The sequence below is a fragment of the Talpa europaea genome (assembly GCF_964194135.1).
Source record: "Talpa europaea genome assembly, chromosome: 1".
NCBI classification, from domain to species: Eukaryota; Metazoa; Chordata; class Mammalia; order Eulipotyphla; family Talpidae; genus Talpa; species Talpa europaea.
This window is the reverse complement of record NC_140073.1, coordinates 158,096,274-158,112,531: the sequence shown is the minus strand read 5'-3', so window position 1 is coordinate 158,112,531 and position 16,258 is coordinate 158,096,274. Positions and strand designations below refer to the sequence as shown.

General features: G+C 69.6%; 1 protein-coding gene across 1 annotated transcript; it reads left to right on the top strand.

Annotated features, from left to right (window-relative positions):
• Window positions 1-900: 900 nt before the first annotated feature.
• On the top strand, window positions 901-15,757 carry NDUFA10 (NADH:ubiquinone oxidoreductase subunit A10; the record flags this gene model as incomplete). Its single annotated transcript, XM_084235614.1, has 10 exons — window positions 901-975; window positions 3,291-3,459; window positions 3,879-4,094; window positions 4,421-4,507; window positions 5,472-5,593; window positions 6,685-6,764; window positions 8,039-8,093; window positions 9,121-9,206; window positions 12,401-12,509; window positions 15,496-15,757. The coding sequence occupies 10 exons, from the start codon at window positions 901-903 to the stop codon at window positions 15,562-15,564; spliced, it is 1,068 nt and encodes a 355-aa protein (XP_084091740.1). The 3' UTR covers window positions 15,565-15,757.
• Between the last annotated feature and the right edge of the window lie 501 nt (window positions 15,758-16,258).

Sequence of the window (16,258 nt, the reverse complement as noted above, 5' to 3'; positions counted from 1 at the left end):
GGTCTGGGCGGCCAGGGCGGTCCCGGTGGCCAGGGCGGTCCCCGTGGCCAGGACGGTGTCCCGGTGGCCAGGGCGGTCCCGGTGGCCAGGGCGGTCCCCGTGGCCAGGGCGGTCCCCGTGGCCAGGGCGGTGTCCCGGTGGCCAGGGCGGTCCCGGTGGCCAGGGCGGTCCCGGTGGCCAGGGCAGTCCCCGTGGCCAGGGCGGTCCCGGTGGCCAGGGCGGTCCCCGTGGCCAGGGCGGTGTCCCGGTGGCCAGGGCGGTCCCCGTGGCCAGGGCGGTCCCGGTGGCCAGGGCGGTCCCCGTGGCCAGGGCGGTCCCCGTGGCCAGGGCGGTCCCCGTGGCCAGGGCGGTCCCGGTGGCCAGGGCGGTCCCCGTGGCCAGGGCGGTCCGGGCGGCCCGGGCGGTCCCTGTGGCCCGGTCGCGTCACTGTGGGGCGGGGCCGCCTGGACCGAAGTGGGCACTGGCCTGGCGCAGCCCCTCCACGCCAGGGCGGGGCCCCGGGGCCTGTGCGCGACCGGCGCCCATAGCCGGGGAGGGGGGAGGCGGGCTGGGGGAGGAAAGGGGGAGGAGGGCTGGGCAGAAGTGGGGAGGGCTGGGGCGGGGGTGGGACGGCGGGGCAGGCTGGGGCGGGAGCGGGGAGGGCTGGGGCGGGACGGGGGCGGGAGGGGGGAAGGCGGGGACGGGAGGGGGGAGGGCGGGGGCGGGAGGGGGAGGGAGTGGGGGATGGCTGGAGCCGGGGACCCGCCGGCTCCTGCGCCTGCGCAGTGGCTGCCGCGCGCTGATCCGGCAGGCGCCGCGCGGGCACCCTGCCGTGACGTCACAGCGGCGCGCCGGCCCCAGAGAGGACCCCGTCGCCGCCGCGTCCCCTCGGGTCCTTGAGCCGGTGCCGCCCGCGGAGCCATGGCCTTGAGGCTGCTGAGACTCGTCCCCGCGACCGCGGCGGCGCGGAGCCCCGCGGCGGCCGCCCAGCGCGTGGTGAGCGCGGCGCGTCCTGGACTGTTCACCCGGGGCTCGTCACCCCCGGGGCTTCTTCCTCACCCCCGCGGCCCCCTCACCCCGCGGCCCCCTCACCCCGCGGCCCCCTCACCCCCGCGGCCCCGGCCTCCCTCGCTGGGTCTCCGCCCTCCGGGAGCGCCCTGAGAGGCGCTCGGTTCGTCCGAGGCCGGCGAGCTCCCGGCCTTTTTCTCGGCTCCGGGCAGAGGCGGTGTCCAAGGCCGCCCAGCGGGGCGCGGGTCCCTCCTTCCAGCGGCCCCGGGGGGCCGGGAGCCGGGAAGGTTAAGGCTGCGGGAGACCGGGGGGCCGCCTGAGCCCGAGCGGCGGGAGGGCGTGACTCGCGCCGAGCCGAGCCGCGGAGAACCGGCTGGTCGGCGGCGTCTTGTGGCTGCTGTGTCGTCGCCGCTTTGCTTACGAGCGGCCGGGGCTACGCTGGCGCGAAACTGGGGGGGGACGTGACCCCCACGCCCGAGATTTTGAACGGACGCGTGTGACAGTGTCACGGAAAGGGCGCGACGGCGCCTGCAGGAGACAGCGGCTCCAGGAGAGGAGACCGCGCAAGAGGAGTGGGTGTGGCGATGCCCGCTCTGCGGGGGCTGTCCGCGGAGGCGAGGGCTGCGGAGTGGAGGGGCACTCCGGCCTGGCCGGCCACCGGGGCCGCCTGCAGCGCCGTCCACTCTGCTCTGTCCTGTGGCCCCGGTGGACATAAGCACTCCCAGAAACCGGTGAGACGAGCGGGGCGCACCTGGCTCTTTGAGGACTAGTCGGGGGAATGGAAACGTGTCGTGAAAGATCAGTTGTTCCTAGTGACTCCGGAGGATGGGGCTGCGGGTGGGGAGTTCTGGAGAGACCCCCAGGGTTCTGTCAGAGAGCACTTTTCCTTAAAGGTTTTGAAGTCGGGAAAAGGCTGGTTGATTGGAACACCATGGCCCGTGCTCTGAGCCAAGGTGTGGCATCCCCCGTGCCCGCTGGAGGTCTCAGGAGAGAGGCCGGTGTCTGGGGTGGAGGGCATCCATGCCCTCCATTCCGCCTCCCACCCTGCTGGACTCCAGCTGCACTGGCCTTGCCAATACTTGCAGTGCTACTGCCTCCAGGTGTTCGCTTACTCGAACTTCTGCTAGAAACGCCGAAGGTCCACGTGGCCGGTTCCCTCCGCCTGGGGACCCGGGAGGGCGCCACAGTCACCCTGTTAACCTACAGCCCCTTCCCCAGCTGCTCCGGAATGTGCTGCGCCCTTGCTTGCCGTTCCGTTGGTTAGCCTGGCCTCGTTTGGCTCCCTGTGGAGGTCTGTGTTTAGAGAGAGCGGCCGTGTGCGTGCTGGGCTCCTGACAAGCCCTGCTGGGTACGTGGTGCGCCGCAGCTGCTGCTGAAGTAGGCGAGCTTTGGCGCCGGCTGCCGCTTGCTAGTCCGCTGCGTTGCTGGCCCTTGTCCCCGCAGGACAGACGCTGAGGCCTCCAGGCTCAGCCTGTAGGTTCGCGTCTGGGTTGGGTGTCGGGGAACCGTCCCACGTCGCCCTCTGAAGAGCAGTGTTCCTCCGTCTGTGTGTGCGGAGCGCCCCTCCTGGCGACCTGCTCCTCGCCGCAGGGCTGGGCCCTTGGCACGGGGCATCAGCCGTGTTTAAGGCTTTAAAGGTGTTGCGTGTGCCCGACCAGGTGCCAGTCTCCACACACTGTGCCAGGCTGCCCCTCCTCGCTGCGCCCTTTTCTCCGTTGTTTCAGTTCTCTTCTAGTTGTTCTTTCTCTGTCTTGGAGCAAGGAGGGCAGCTGGAGACGGGCGACGAGGCAGGCGGCCTGGCTCGTAGGTGACGGGGGCCCAGCGCAGCCAGCACCCAGGTGGAGAGAGCTTCCCGGGTAGGGCCAGAGGGTGGCGTGTGTGATGGTGGAGCTGGAGATCAGGCTGGCACCCTGCCTGCCCCGTATTCCCTGGAGGGTCGTGGATGGCGGTGGGGGGGGCGGGGCAGGGGGTGTAGGGGTCTGGCCTAGGAGCTGTTGGTGCCCTTGGGGTGTCTGGTGGGACCGTCTGGCGCTCAGGACAGAGCATGCGCTGGAGAAACGCTTTTTAGTCCCAGCCACCCCTCACATTGCTTCTCCCACCCCTGACTCCCACTGACCGTGGCAGCCCTCCCTGGCCCCGGCGCCGAGGGCTCGTCCCGCCCGCGCGCGCACGCTATGCTTACACAGGTGGTGAGGGCGTCGAAGTGGGCCTGTTGGAACCACGGTCACCATGGCGCTCTGACCTGGCGGGGGCAATGCTTGCCACGTCCGCACCTCACGACCGTGTGCCGTTGTGTTTTGCAGGGAGGACTGCACACGAGCGGGCCGTGCCAGCTGCAGTACGGCCCCTTGGCGTTCGTGCTCGGCGACAGGGCGTCGAAAAAGCTGACAGAATACAGCAAAGTGATAACTGTGGATGGCAACATATGCTCTGGGAAAGGCCAGCTCGCCAGAGGCATAGCGGAGAAGCTGGGTACGTGCTCCTGCTGCCTGACGGCGTGCCCGGCGGGCTGCGGTTTGTGAGCCTCGGAAGACAGAAGACAGGACCCCGAAGAGGCAGTTGTAGGCCAGGGGCGTGGCAGGAGAGCGGCGTGCAAGCTGTGGAGGGCTGCGGGCTGCTCTCTCCCGACCACTCGGTGCAGGGGAGAGTGGGCAGCTGCAGAGCCTGTGGCTCGCGCCCTTGTCTGCCATGCATTGATTCTTGCAGGCTTTGTGCACTGATTCCCGCTATTTGCACGCTACACATTAAGCCAAACTTGTGCAAAAGTCCATTACGTGCGTGGCTTCCTCCCTCCCTCCCAGTGCGCCGTGCAGACAGCCTGGGTGCTCTGGGCCCTGCTGGCCACCAAAGCCGGCCGCGCCCTCGGGCCTCATGCGAGTCTTCTCTCCTAGGCCTGAAGCACTTCCCCGAGGCCGGGATCCACTACGCGGACAGCACCACGGGGGACGGGCGGCCCCTGAGTGTCGAGTTCAGTGGCAACTGCAGCCTGGAGAAGTTCTATGATGACCCCCGGAGCAAAGACGGCAACAGCTACCGCCTGCAGGCCTGGCTGTATGCGAGCCGCCTGCTGCAGTACGCCGACGCCCTGGAGCACCTGCTGAGCACAGGTGTGCCCCCCCGCACTGTGGCTGGCTGGGGGGGTCGAGCTTTTCCCCAGCACTGCTTGGGGGACAATCAGGACACCCCAGGCCACACAGCACTGCCGAGTGGGGTCCTGGGTCCTGCATTTTTGCACGCTGGGGTGAGGTTTATGGCCTGTGTGGCTGCGCTGTGGATTGGGAAGTGATTTCGTGCACGGAAGTGCATCTGTGATCTCTGGGAAATACTTGGCTTGGAAATGGGGTTGTGAAGGGTCTCCCCCTCTCTAGAGCGCACTGTGCCCCGGTGTCCAGTGCTCTGGGCTCTGGCTCACCGTGCCCCCATGTCTCTGCAGGGCAAGGGGTCGTGCTGGAGCGCTCCGTCTACAGCGACTTCGTGTTCGTGGAGGCCATGTACAAGCAGGGCTTCATCCGGAAGCAGTGTGAGTTGGTGGGCAGGGTTCAGGGGACAGGCACCTCCTTGCCCCCCTCCTGAGCTCGCGTCCCCCCGGCCAGAGTGGCGCCGGGCTCCTGCACACCCAGCCGCCCCGACTGCCTGGAAGCCCAGCCCGGCAGAGTGCCCGAGCGGCCCTTCTGCGCCCTGGGGTTGACGTCACTGAGCACGCAGCGTCTGACTTGAGGCCTTGTCCCCTGCCTCCCTGCGCCCAGGCAGCCTTGGGTGGCCTTCGCTTCTCTGCCGTGCAGGCTGTGTCAATAGTAACGCCAGGCTGGGTAGCTTGGGCAGTGGACAGTGGCCCATGGGTAAGAATCACGGCCTCCAGTTAAACATGCGCCATGACGAATGAGGGGTGCATGACCCGGAGGGCCAGGTATCTGGACGAGAGTGTGCCAGTGCGTTGGCAGAGCCTGATCCCACCTGCACAGGCTGGCCAGAGCTGGTGGGCAGCCAAGGCCTGAAAGGTCGAGTGAGTGTCACTGGCCGGCGAGTATGTTGGCGGCGGCCCAGTGGTGGCTGGGAGGGGCACTGCCGCTCTGCCCGCTGTGTGGGGCATTGATGGTGTGCGCATGCGGCAGGAGCGGGGGCCTGTTGCAGACCCCAACTCTGGGCCTCACCCACCCGGAGCAGCCACAGAGCTCAGTTGTTTCTGCCGTGCCCCTGGCCAGGCTCTGCCCTGAGCGCCAGGCCGAGGTTCCCGCTGCAGGCTTCCTCTGTCCCAGGGCTGGCCAGGCGATGCGGATGGGTAATAGCCATAAAGGGCAGATGCCCCGGGGTGTGTAGAGGCAGCTGGGGGGCAGGGGGGGCGGCAGGGACGGCGTCCTTGAAGAGTGACGCCCCCGACACGCATGCTGGCACCTGATTCTGAGAATCGCCTTCTGTCTGCCCTTCCTTTAAGGGGGAGCGGGCTCAGCCAGGGGAATGTTGCTGACAGCTCTCTCCCCTCCCAGGCGTGGACCACTACTACGATGTGAAGAAGGTCACCCTCTGCGAGTACCTGCCTCCGCACGTGGTCATCTACATTGACACGCCCGTTCCCGAGATCCAGAGTCGCATCCAAAAGAGGGGAGATGTAATTCTGCTCTCATTCCCGCCCACGGGTCCCCGGGGCTCGCTCCCGGCCGGCCCTGCCCGTGGGCTTGGCTGAGGTCTCCAGACAAGTCCAGACAAGTCCCTTCTCCCGGGGTCTTCGTGCCCCGTCTTTCTCCCCAGTTGACGGCGAGTTCCAGCGTCCCCTGCTCAACGTCCCCGGCCATTCCCTCCGAGGGGCCCCCGTCCGCGCCCCACTCACTGTTCAGTGTCCTCTGCACCGCCCGCGTGGCCTGAGCTGGTGGCCCCGAAGTGCTGCACTTGCCTCGCGCGGGGCGGGGCCAGGGCCTGTCCTGACCAGGGCTGTCTGTCCTGTGACTGGTGCCTGTTTGGAAACATCATTCCCACCTAGCAGGGCTCATCTGGGGGCATCTCGGGTCCTCGACACGGGGGTGAGGACACAGCTGCCTGTGGCCTGCTCTTCTGGGCTGGTCCTTGGTGCCGTCCGTCACTCCCGGGCCCGAGACCCGCTGCCCCCTCCCCCGGCGTCTGTCCGTCCCTATTTGTTGCCGTTCTGTGCCCGTCACCTGCCGGGGCTTACCCTTACGCGCAGCGGCCAAAACTCGTTCTCAGCAGAACAGCTTTGCTCGTTCCAGTGACAGTTACTGAGAAAAGCGAAAGCGTGTTCAGAATTCTCTGGATAACTTCTGTGACCCGGGTTAGCGATGGGTTAAGGACGCTCTGAGGGCCGGTTCCGGCCGGGAACTTCCCCAGCCGAAGCCTTTGAAGAGCGTCGCCAGCAGCGAGTTGCCCTGTGTTTGAGGAGGAGGACGTGCTGCCAGCAGGCAGGGGCCTCGGCAGTCTGCGGTCTCCACTTTGTCGTCTCTCCTTTCTTGGTGGTTATTTTTTAAAGGAAACCGCTGTCTATCTAAGTGCGGTGTCCAAATACTTTAATGGGCTCTTTTATCAAGTGCTGAGTCCCCGTTCTATCTGCTCCCACGGTCCCCTGCGGCAACACAGTTGCTGGGAGGAAGGCATGGGGGGCGGGCAGGCCCACTGGGGTGCTCTGTGCCAGAGGGGCCCGGGAGCCTGGCGGACGGGCAGGGCCTGCCTCACAGTCGCGTCTCTCTCTAGCCGCATGAGACGAAGGTCAGCCCGGCCTACCTGCAGGACATCGAGCGAGCTTACAAGACGGCCTTCCTCCCCGAGATGAGGTGTGTCTGCACCCCGCGCGCACCTGGGTGGTGGCGGGTCCTCATGGGGAGGCGGCCTTTTTGGGGGGTTGCTTTGGGGTTTGCTTATTCTGTTGCTGCTCTTCTTGTTACGTGGCGTTTAGTTTGACTTGCTGCTGAAGTAAACCGAAGCTGTCCCGTGACAGCCGAGCATCGGGGGCGCTGTCCTGACACCTTGTGACGCTCAGACACCCCGGGAGGGCTCTTGGCGTGCCTCAGCTAGGCCCCAATGAGCTCCTGGGGCACAGGCCCGGGGGCCCTTCAGAGGGCACCTCTGGGTGGCGCTTGGGTAGGCGGGGGCACCCCCAGCCTTTCCCTCTTCCTTGAAAGCCCAGGAAGGCGCTTCTCCCCTATGGTCCTGCTGGCCACCCTGGTCCTTGGAGGTCAGCACTGCCGTCCCCGGGCCCAGCCCATGTTGGGGGGGGGGGCGCTGTGCTGAGGGTTTCTGGTGGGAGCTTTCAAAGTTTTTAAAAACTAAAGCATCCCTTGATACCTAAAAACCTCGCGTTCCTGTCCTTGAAAGTTGGAAGGTGACTATAAAATAGCGAGCAAAACCATATGGTCTAGTCATTTTGGAAGAAGCTTTAATTTTCACTTTATTTTTATTAGAAAATTTTGGTTTTAAGTTGAACATTGTTAAGCAGCAGGTCCTGAGCACGGGCCGCCCAGGGGCTCCCTTCTGAGACTTGTGGCCTGTTGGAGGCGCTTAGCAGACTCAGTTTGACCACCGGCGTGGGGCCACGTGGCTTCAGGCTGAGTGGGGATTCTCGGGGTGCTCCTAGGTCTCCACCCCAGGGGAGGGCGCTCTGCTGCAGGCCAAGAATCTGTGGGGTGCAGTAGATGTCCGGGCTGCTGCCCTGGCGAGGCCCCGGGTATTGTCCTGCAGCGCCACCTGGTGGGCCTCCCGCCGGGTTCACCTCCGCTGAGGGAGGCCGAGGCAGCCGCTCTTGGGGCTGCCCACTGGGGCCGGTTGGTCGCTGTCTCTTGGCCGCCGCGCCGCTGCGGGCTCAGGGATGGGGGACCCAGCAGACGGTGTGATCGGGGTCACTGTCTCTTCTTTCATGGGGACCCCGCGTCACTCTGAGCGTCAGGCTAAGGCCTGGGGCCTGCTGCGCCTGGCAGCCCGGGCCGGGCCCCGCGCCTGAGTGCTTCCTGGGGCCGGCGGCCTCGCGCGGCGCAGGAACGTTGTGCGTTGCTCTCCGCGTTTGCCCGCGCTCGGGAATGGGCCTCGACCTTCCTCTTGCTTTTTCTTGCAGTGAGAAGTGCGAGGTTTTGCAGTACAGCTGGCGGGAAGCGCAGGATGCTGAGAAGGTGACGGGTCGCCGCTGCCTCAGGCTTGGTTCCGGGCTGAGGTTCTTGCCGGTCGGATCCTCGGGGCCGTTCCCGCTGGGCTTTGTCCGTGAAAGGCAACTCGGCCCCCTCTGGTCGCGAGGCTTCCGTTTTTCTTGAGTGCTTCCGTTCCCGTGGCCCAGAAGCCGCGGAGTGTGGGCTACAGGAGCCCGGCTTCCCTCCTCCCACCCCCGCGTGTGGGACGGCGGGGCGCGGCGTCCACAGAGAGTGACAGTGTCTCTTCCGGCGCTGGGCCGGCAGGCTCCCGGGCGGGGTCTCAGAGGCTCGAGAGCCGCCCGTGCTGCCCGGCACGCCCGGCACGCCCGGCACGCCGGGGGGACTTGGGCGCAGAGCTGGTGTGTTCCTCATGGGCGCACCCACACAGCTCCCGGGGAGGGGGCACCCCACTAGCTGACCCCAGAGGACGCGCCCTCAGACAGCCCTGTGGCGCCCCCACCTGGCTCCAGCCCCCCTGAGGCAGCCCCACCTCCTGCCCTTCCCGTCCTGCTGTGTCTGCGCGCAGCTCTTAGTTTTCTTTCTGATTCCGTTTGGGCCTGCGGCTGGGGGCTGCGGCTGAGGAGGGCCCCTGGAGACCTGCAGAGCGCTCCCCGAGTTTGGCACCTTTTGAGGAGAAAATGTACCAGAAGGACCTCCCCTGCCCCCAAAACCTAGGTCCTGGGTCTCTGGGTGCTCCGGGACGGGGCTTGCTCCTGGGTCTCTGGGTGCTCCCCGCCCCTCCCCCAGCCTGGGGGCAGTGTCTACGCTGCCCAGGGCCACAGAGCCCTGACCCCAGAGGACAGGCAGTTGGCTCAGGACAGGCTAGCACCCCCGTGGCCCTGAGTGGCGGGCGGGGCGCCCCATTGAGGACCGGCAGGTGGCCCCGGGGCTCCCCTCAGCCGTCTGTCCGGCTTCTCGCCTGCAGAGTCCCCCATGAGGCACTCGCAGCGCGGCGCGCTCAGCCGCGTCCCTGGGTGCCGGCCAGGCCTCACGGCGGCGCTGCTCTGTCTAGGTGGCGGAGGACATCGACTACCTCAAGCACGACAAGGGGCCGTGGCTCGAGCAGGACGACCGCACGCTGCACCGCCTGCGGATGCTGTGAGTCGGCGGGCGGGGCGGCCTGGCAGGCGGGCACTTCATCTGCGCGGCAGCTCCCGGTCCGCGCGTCCGGGCGCCGTTGGCTGTGGCTTCCCGCCCCTTCGGACGGCCCGTTCCCTGCTCTGGCGCGGGCAGGGGGTGCTTAGCCGCGGCGTGCCCGGCGGGCAGGCTTGCGAGGGCGGGTCCCCGCCGACTGCAGGGCGTGAGCCCAGAGGTGCGGGGCACAGTGCGGGCTTGCACGGGAGGGGTGGGGCGGGGAGAAGGGGGCACCTCCTTCCTGCCCGGTTGCCGTCACCGCGCAGAGGCGACATCCAGGCGGAGTGGCAGGCGGCAGCCTGGGCCAGACACCCTCCGGCCCGGCGGCCGGCCTGCTTCCCGGTGGCCCCAGCTCAGGGAGCCCAGAAAGCGCCGCCCCCCGTCGGGCAGCTGGGAGCCCGCCCGCCGCTCCCCACTGGCCAGGCCGGCTGCGCTTGGGGAAGCCCGGGGGGCACGTGGGCTCCCGCCTCGGGGCGAGAGCGAGCGCCCGCCTGCAGGGCCTGCCGGGCGCGGGGGGTGCGAGGTGTCGGCTCGGCACGATGGTGTTTGGAAGCGTCTCCTGACTCCACGGCACCCCTGGGGGCGGGGGCTCCCTTTACTGTACAGGTCCGAGAGCGGCTCCCCGCCATGGCCCGATGCTCCCCCCCGCGGCTCTGGCCTGACTCCCTGTGGGGTCGTCGCGGCCTTGGTCGGCCGTTGCCCGCTCGGGTCCCCCGCCCCGGCTTGGCCGAGTCCTGCCAGGCTGCTGTGTTGCTCTGTGGTGATGCCCCCCACCCCCCTTCCTGCCTCTGGCGCCCCGGGCTCGCTCCCGGCCTCCGTCTCTGCTGCACCCCGGCCTGCTCCCTCCCGGCGGCCTGCAGGGCCCGTCTGTGGTGCTCGCGAGGCCGGGTTCCTTTCCCAGGACCCGTGGAGGATGTGCCTGCTGGCGCCTCCGACCACCCCCTGCCCGGCCACTGCCTGGGCCCGGGGTTCCCTGAGCCGACGGCCCACCACTGCCGGAGCCGCCGCCGCCTCCAGGCGGGGCTCCGAGGGTGCGCGGGTGCTCGCGGCGGGGGTCGCGGCTGCTGGGGCCGGGGCGCGGCTCCCCTCCGAGGTGGGAGTGGGCCGAGTGGCCAGCCGCCCCTTCTGAGCATGGCCAGGACGGCTTCCGCGGTCCTCGAGTCGGGGCCAGTTGTCCGGTCGTGAGAACGTGGGTGGCCACGCCCACCGTCACGTCGTCCCGTTGGGTCCGTGTCTGCCCGTGGGCTTGTCCTCCCTCCCCGGGGGTCCGTGACAGGCCGCGGCGGCGCCGTGCTCTGCCCTGTGCTCTGCCCCGCGCCGGCCGTAGTCAGGAGGATTCGGGGGAGACGGTGCCCGTTTCCTGAGGCGGTGGCCGCGAGCGCTTCCCTGCCGGTCTCACCCCGCCCCGAGCCCGGCCAGGCCACCCGCGGAGCCTTGCATGCCGGCCGGGCGTGTCGGGGTGACGTGCCCGTGCCTGGAGGCGCCTGTGCTCTGCCCTGGCCAGCGGCTCGGGCTCACGCTGCCGTGGCCGCCTCACCGCGTGCCCACCCTCCCGCCGCCCGGCCGGGCCTCCCCACCACAGGCGCTGCGGGCTCTGCGGTGCCCGAGCAGAGGGTTTGCCCGGTGGGCCAGTGCGGGGCTGGGGAGGAGGCGGCACCGGAGTTGGGGGGTTGGGAAGTTGCCCTCCAGCCCCCCGCCCTCCTGTTGCCTCCACCCTGGAGCGGGGTAGGGCAGGACGCGGGACTGTGGTCTCGCTAGACGGGCGCTCTGGGGAGGGGCTCTCCCGCCCGCCTCTCGGGTTCCCGCGTGTCTGCCCCGGACGCCCCGAGCCTCCGGGTGAGGGCTGCGCAGCGGTCCCCAGCTCCGGGAGGAGCGAGCGGTCCTGGCGCCCCCGCAGGCCTCTGCGCCCGGGCCCTGTGCGTGCAGTGCCGCCCCACGAGCCACAGGTGGCGCTGCTGCTCTGCGCGCTTCCGGGCCACTCGCCCTGTCAGATGTTCCAGAATTTTTCTCGGTTTTTCAAACCAGGGAAGCCCAGCTCCTCCCCCACCTCGAGTCTGCTAGCGTGTGAGGCCTGGCCCTGGGCCTCAGGGCTCTGCATCACCTTGCTCGGGAGCACAGGGTGAGCCTCTCCTCAGGGGGACCCGCGCTTGTCCAGGTTGCAGCTCTGTAGGCTGAGGGTGGGGGCCCGCCTGGGGGCCTCCTCTGGGCACAGGCCTACAGCCGTGGGCCCCGCAGGCAGCCACAGTTCTGGGGAGGGGCCTGGTGCTCCCCCGGACGCGGGGTCACCCATCTCCGCTGCAGCAGTGTGGCCTTTACGGTGGCGCTCGGGGGCGCCGGGGCTCCCCTCAGCCTCTTCCGGTTTCTTGGTGCCCTTGGTGCTCTGGGAGGGCGCCGGGCCGGCCTGGTGTGCTGGGGGCCGGAGGCGCGGGCTCCACCCCGCATCCCCGACTGCCCCTTTCACCTCCTCCTGCCGTGGCCCTCGGGGACGGGAGAGCGGTCCTGCGCTGCCGGCTTTGTCTCAAGCCCCGGAGAAGAGATTTTTTGTAACGGTTTTCGCTGGAAGCCCCCAGAATGCCTTCATCTTCGGGGGTGGCAGCTTCTTCAGGCTAAACTTGAGATGGGCAGTTGACAGCACAACACGTGTTTCCGCAGAACGGGTGTGGCCAGGGGGTCCTGCGGCCTTCCGTTGGGACAGGACAGCCCGGCTCCCTGCCGTGTGGCCTGGGGTCCTGCGTCTGCTTAGACGGTGTTGGCCTCAGGTCCCGCGCCTGTCGGAAGGCGACCCCGGGGTCTGGAGCTCAGTTGCTGCTTGTTCCGCGACAGGTGTTCGCGTGTGGACCTTCGTGGAGCCGAGTGCACGGCGACATGTGGCCTGCATCTGGCCCTCCCCGCTGCCCGCGGCTTGGCGCCCCTGCCTTCTGGTTTCCCAAGCCCTTCCACGTCTAGGGGGCGGCCGGGAGCGGCTGTGCCCACTCGTGTGGCCCTGGGGGACGCGCAGCTCCCTGTGGGCCGGGCCCCGGGAGTGACGCTTCCCTCCTGCCTGGCTGCTGGGCGTGACGGTCAACGCGTGACCTCTCACCACGGAGATTTCCGACGCCAGCCTCGTACTCACCGCACCTGGTTCTGGCTTCGTGTCATCGTGTTCTTGTTCTTTTCAGGGTTCAGAACAAGCTGGAGGTGCTGAACTACACGACGATCCCCGTCTACCTCCCGGAGCTCACCATCGGCGCCCACCAGAGTGACCGTGTCTTCCGCCGGTTCACGGAGGTAGGTGCGCGGAGGCCGGGGCGGCGTTCTGGGGTCGTGCAGCTCTGCTGCGCGGGGGCCGTGGCCTCCTGGCCTCTGTGGAGCCTCCTCCCCTCGGCCTGTCCAGGCGGTTTCCCCGGGTTTTGAGGCTGGGCTGCCGCAGGTATCGGCACCGGTCAGGGCTCTTGGCAGCGTCCTTCTGCAGTCGGAGGCCCCTCGCCGTCCTCAGGGGCTCTGCCGGGAGTGGTGCTGGCGCCCAGGCCTCTGTGCTGCGCGAGCTACCCTTGCCCCGCTCCCGGCGTGCGGGCCCGGCAGTGCCCACTCTCCCGCGGCTCGGGAACTCTTCCTCCGGGAGGCCTGGGCCTGTTCCCGGGCGGGAGGCCTGACCCACGCAGTGCCTGCTCCTTCTGTCTTGTGGAGACTGTGGGGACGACGTGCTCGCGTCGTGGGCATTTACGTCTCCTGGGCAGAAGGGACACGGGTGGCCCGGCTGCATAGGCATCCCTGCAGGGCCCGCAGGCCTGGGGCCCACCCGCCGGAGCTGGCTGCAGTGGCGCTCGGGGCCTGCTGAGAGCGCCTTTCTGCTGGGGCTTCCCGCCCACCTCCCTGTCGCACGAGGCCACGCTCTTCAGCGAGGCCCAGTCATGGTGGACTCACCCGCCTGCATCCCCACCCCCGGCGGCTTTGCTTCCCAGCGTGCCTCGTGCTGGGCCCCTGGTGGTTCTCGGAGCTCAGCCTCGCACGTCAGCACGGCCAGAGGTCTCCCGGGGCCTCTGTCCCAGCGCTGCGCCCGCACACCTGGCTGGCCTGTGGCATGCGTAGAGACACCCTTAACAAAAGCCAGCTCACCCCAGCGCTTGGCGCCCCAGCTGCCCGTGCCAGCTGCCTCTGCACCCCTGAGCTCCCGGCCCCCGGGGCGGCCTCATTCTCCTGTATGCGCCACGCAGCCAGTCCCAGCGGGGCAGGCCACATGCACCGAGTGGCCAGACGGGCTTCCAGCCTGTAGCCACCGAGCTTGCTTCCTCCTGGGCCCCTGGCAGATGTCTCTGTGGCGAGCCAGCGAGTGGCTAGTTTGGGCTCTGCAGGCCGTGGCCTGGGGTCCAGAGCCGTCAGCGGGCGGGGCAGTGGCCTGCAGGAGCCACCGGGGAGGCCGTGTGACCCGCAGCAGCCGCCGCCGGGCCGCCTTCTGCACAGTCAGTGACGTGTCCCGGTTGCTCCATCAGCATCTCTCGGCTCCCTGTTCTTTCTGAAGCAGCTCCGCTTCCCGAAACGGCCACGGCCGCCTGCCAGGCGCTCCCCACGGGCAGCCGCCACCCTGCGTGTCTGGAGGAAGGAAGGACACGGCTGTGTGTACGAAGCGTACTGGGGAGAGTGACCCCACCTGCCCCGGGAGCCTGGTCCAGGCCCTTCGCCTGTGCCCTCCGGGCGGAGGCTGCCAGGACGGGGTGGGGTCAGGGCCGGGGTCCTCCTGTTCTTTCAGTCTTGGTTTAAATCGAGCATGACGGGGGCCTCACACTGTTAGCACTGGGAGGCGCCCGCCCCGCCCCGCGCGCTCCCACCCTTGCGCCCTCCGGGGGTACCCTGAGTCCTGCCAGGGACTGTCGCTCCTCACACTCGCCTCTTCAGACGTGACAAGCCCTGGCGTCTACACGGCCTGTTTGCGTGAAACCAGAAGGGCACGCGGAGGCGCCTCCCGTCAGTGAGATTTCTCCGGGAATGCGCGCGCCTGCGAGAGGGAAGCGGGAGCCGGGAACTGGGCCGGCCAGGCCTGCGTCCGGAGTACGGCAGCCGCGCCCCGCACCTGGCCCTGCTGGGCTGCGCTCCGTGGCGGCGTGCACGGGCGCGGCCGGGATTCCTCCCAGAGTCCCCTGTGGCCGCGGGCCCGGCTTTGGCGGTGCAGTTGCTTGAAGAGCAGGTGCCGGCGCGGGCTGGGTGGACGGCGCGCTTCGCCCCTCTTCAGTGTGGGATGCTCCGGGTGGAGCCCCCACGGGGTGTCAGGGCCTGAGTGTGCGGGCCGGGCCCGGGGTGGGCACACCCCCGATCTCGCAGCTTGCCTCTCTGGCGGGGGTGCTCTGCGCTGGTTCTGCCCTCTCTCGGCACGATGAGCGCAGAGCCGAACTGTCGGCCCTTGACGGGCGTCCCAGGGCGCTGCTGCGCTGGAGGACACGGGCCCGCCCCGAGGGGCGACTGTGCCCTCGCCCGTGGGCCGCGGGCCCTTCAGTCACAGAGGTCACGAAGGACGGACGCTCGGGCGCGTTTCGGGGGCGGGCGGGGGCGGCCGGGAGGGGCCTGCAGGCTCGCTCGAGTCCTCGGCCTGCCCCCCCCCCTCCCCAGCCGCGAGCTCCGGGGAGCTGGGGCCCCTTTCTCCTTTCATATTCCCGTGCCCCTGGCCCTGACACTGGCCCCCACGTCCCGCTCGCTTGCCCCTCTTTTGAGGCTCCTGGCAGCCTGTGCAGCTCGGGGGTGTGGCACGGAGCGGGAGGGTGCAGGGCCCACGGCGCCCGGAGCAGCAGTCAGGCCGCCACCTGGTGCGGGGCTGGCCCCGGGCTGAGGGGAGCCCGGCGGCCTCCTGGAGTGCTTGGCACTGGGTCGGGCACGGGCGGGCAGGGCTGGCTGTGTCCTGTGTCCAGGCCGCCCTCGGCCCCCGCTGACCCGAGTGAGCACAGCTTGGGCTCGGGGCGCCTGCGTGCCCCAGAGGAGTCTGGGAGCTCGACGGCTTCCACCCCGAGAGGTGCCCCGGGAGGCTGGCCCCCAAGGGGTGGCGCCTGCCCCACTTCTGGCGGGGTGCCCGGCCGGCGGGGTGGACCCTAAGTGCTGCTGGCCCAGGGTGCCCATGCCTCAGCCCGGCCTCGCTTCCCTCCTGCCCGCGGGCGTGTCCCGCCGGCGCCCTTCCGCGCCGAGGTTGGGGTCCCGGCCTGGAGGGCGAGGCAGAGCGCGAGACGGCCGGGTCACCCTCGTCCGTGGCGGGGCCCCGCGGCTCGTGGTGACCACGCCTCTCCCCCTGCAGCTGCCGGGTCGCAGGTACCGCCCCGGGTACAACGAGGACGTGGGCGACACGTGGATCTGGCTGAAGTGAGCGGCCTCGTGACTGGAAGCGCGGCCGGAGCACGGGGCCGGCGCGGCCTGCCGGGATGAGCCAGGGCGCTGTGGCTCTGGAGCCCCGGGCTCTGTCCTGGAACATTGCGGGGACGCGGGGGCGCCTGGCCAAGCGGGCCCCGTGCCACGGGCTGCAGCGGCTGCTTCGGGACTCAGGAAATAAAACCGCTTCCCTCCCCCACACGCCTCTGCCAGCCCTCGCCCGCCCGTGCGCCCCCCCCCCCACCGCGCCGCGCGTCCCCCAGGGGTGGCGCTGACGCCGAGCCACGGGCGCCCCGCACACCCGCCGGGGACGCGCTCCAGGAGGAGGCAGGGCGTCCCGGCTGTCCCTGGCGCGGCAGCCCGCACCGGGCACCCCCGTCTGCTGCAACTGGAGTCCCCCGCCCCACCTGCTGCTACCTGGACCCTCCCCCACCCCCCACCAGGGGGTCGTGGAGGCTGCCGGGGCGGGGCTGGTTGTGCTCGATGCCGTCTGGCGTCTGTCCGCTCGGCAGGAGCTGCGGGGGGGGGGGGGGGGTGGTGAGCACGACGCCCGTTCCCGTGGGAGGCTGGGGGACGGGCGGGCACCAGGCAGACCCGCGCGGGAGCGCGCTCCTCGGGGAGGGGACGTTCTTGCTGAGGGTGTGATTTGGGCGCAGAGCCTGCAGCTGTCTGGAGCCCCCGCCCCCCGCCGG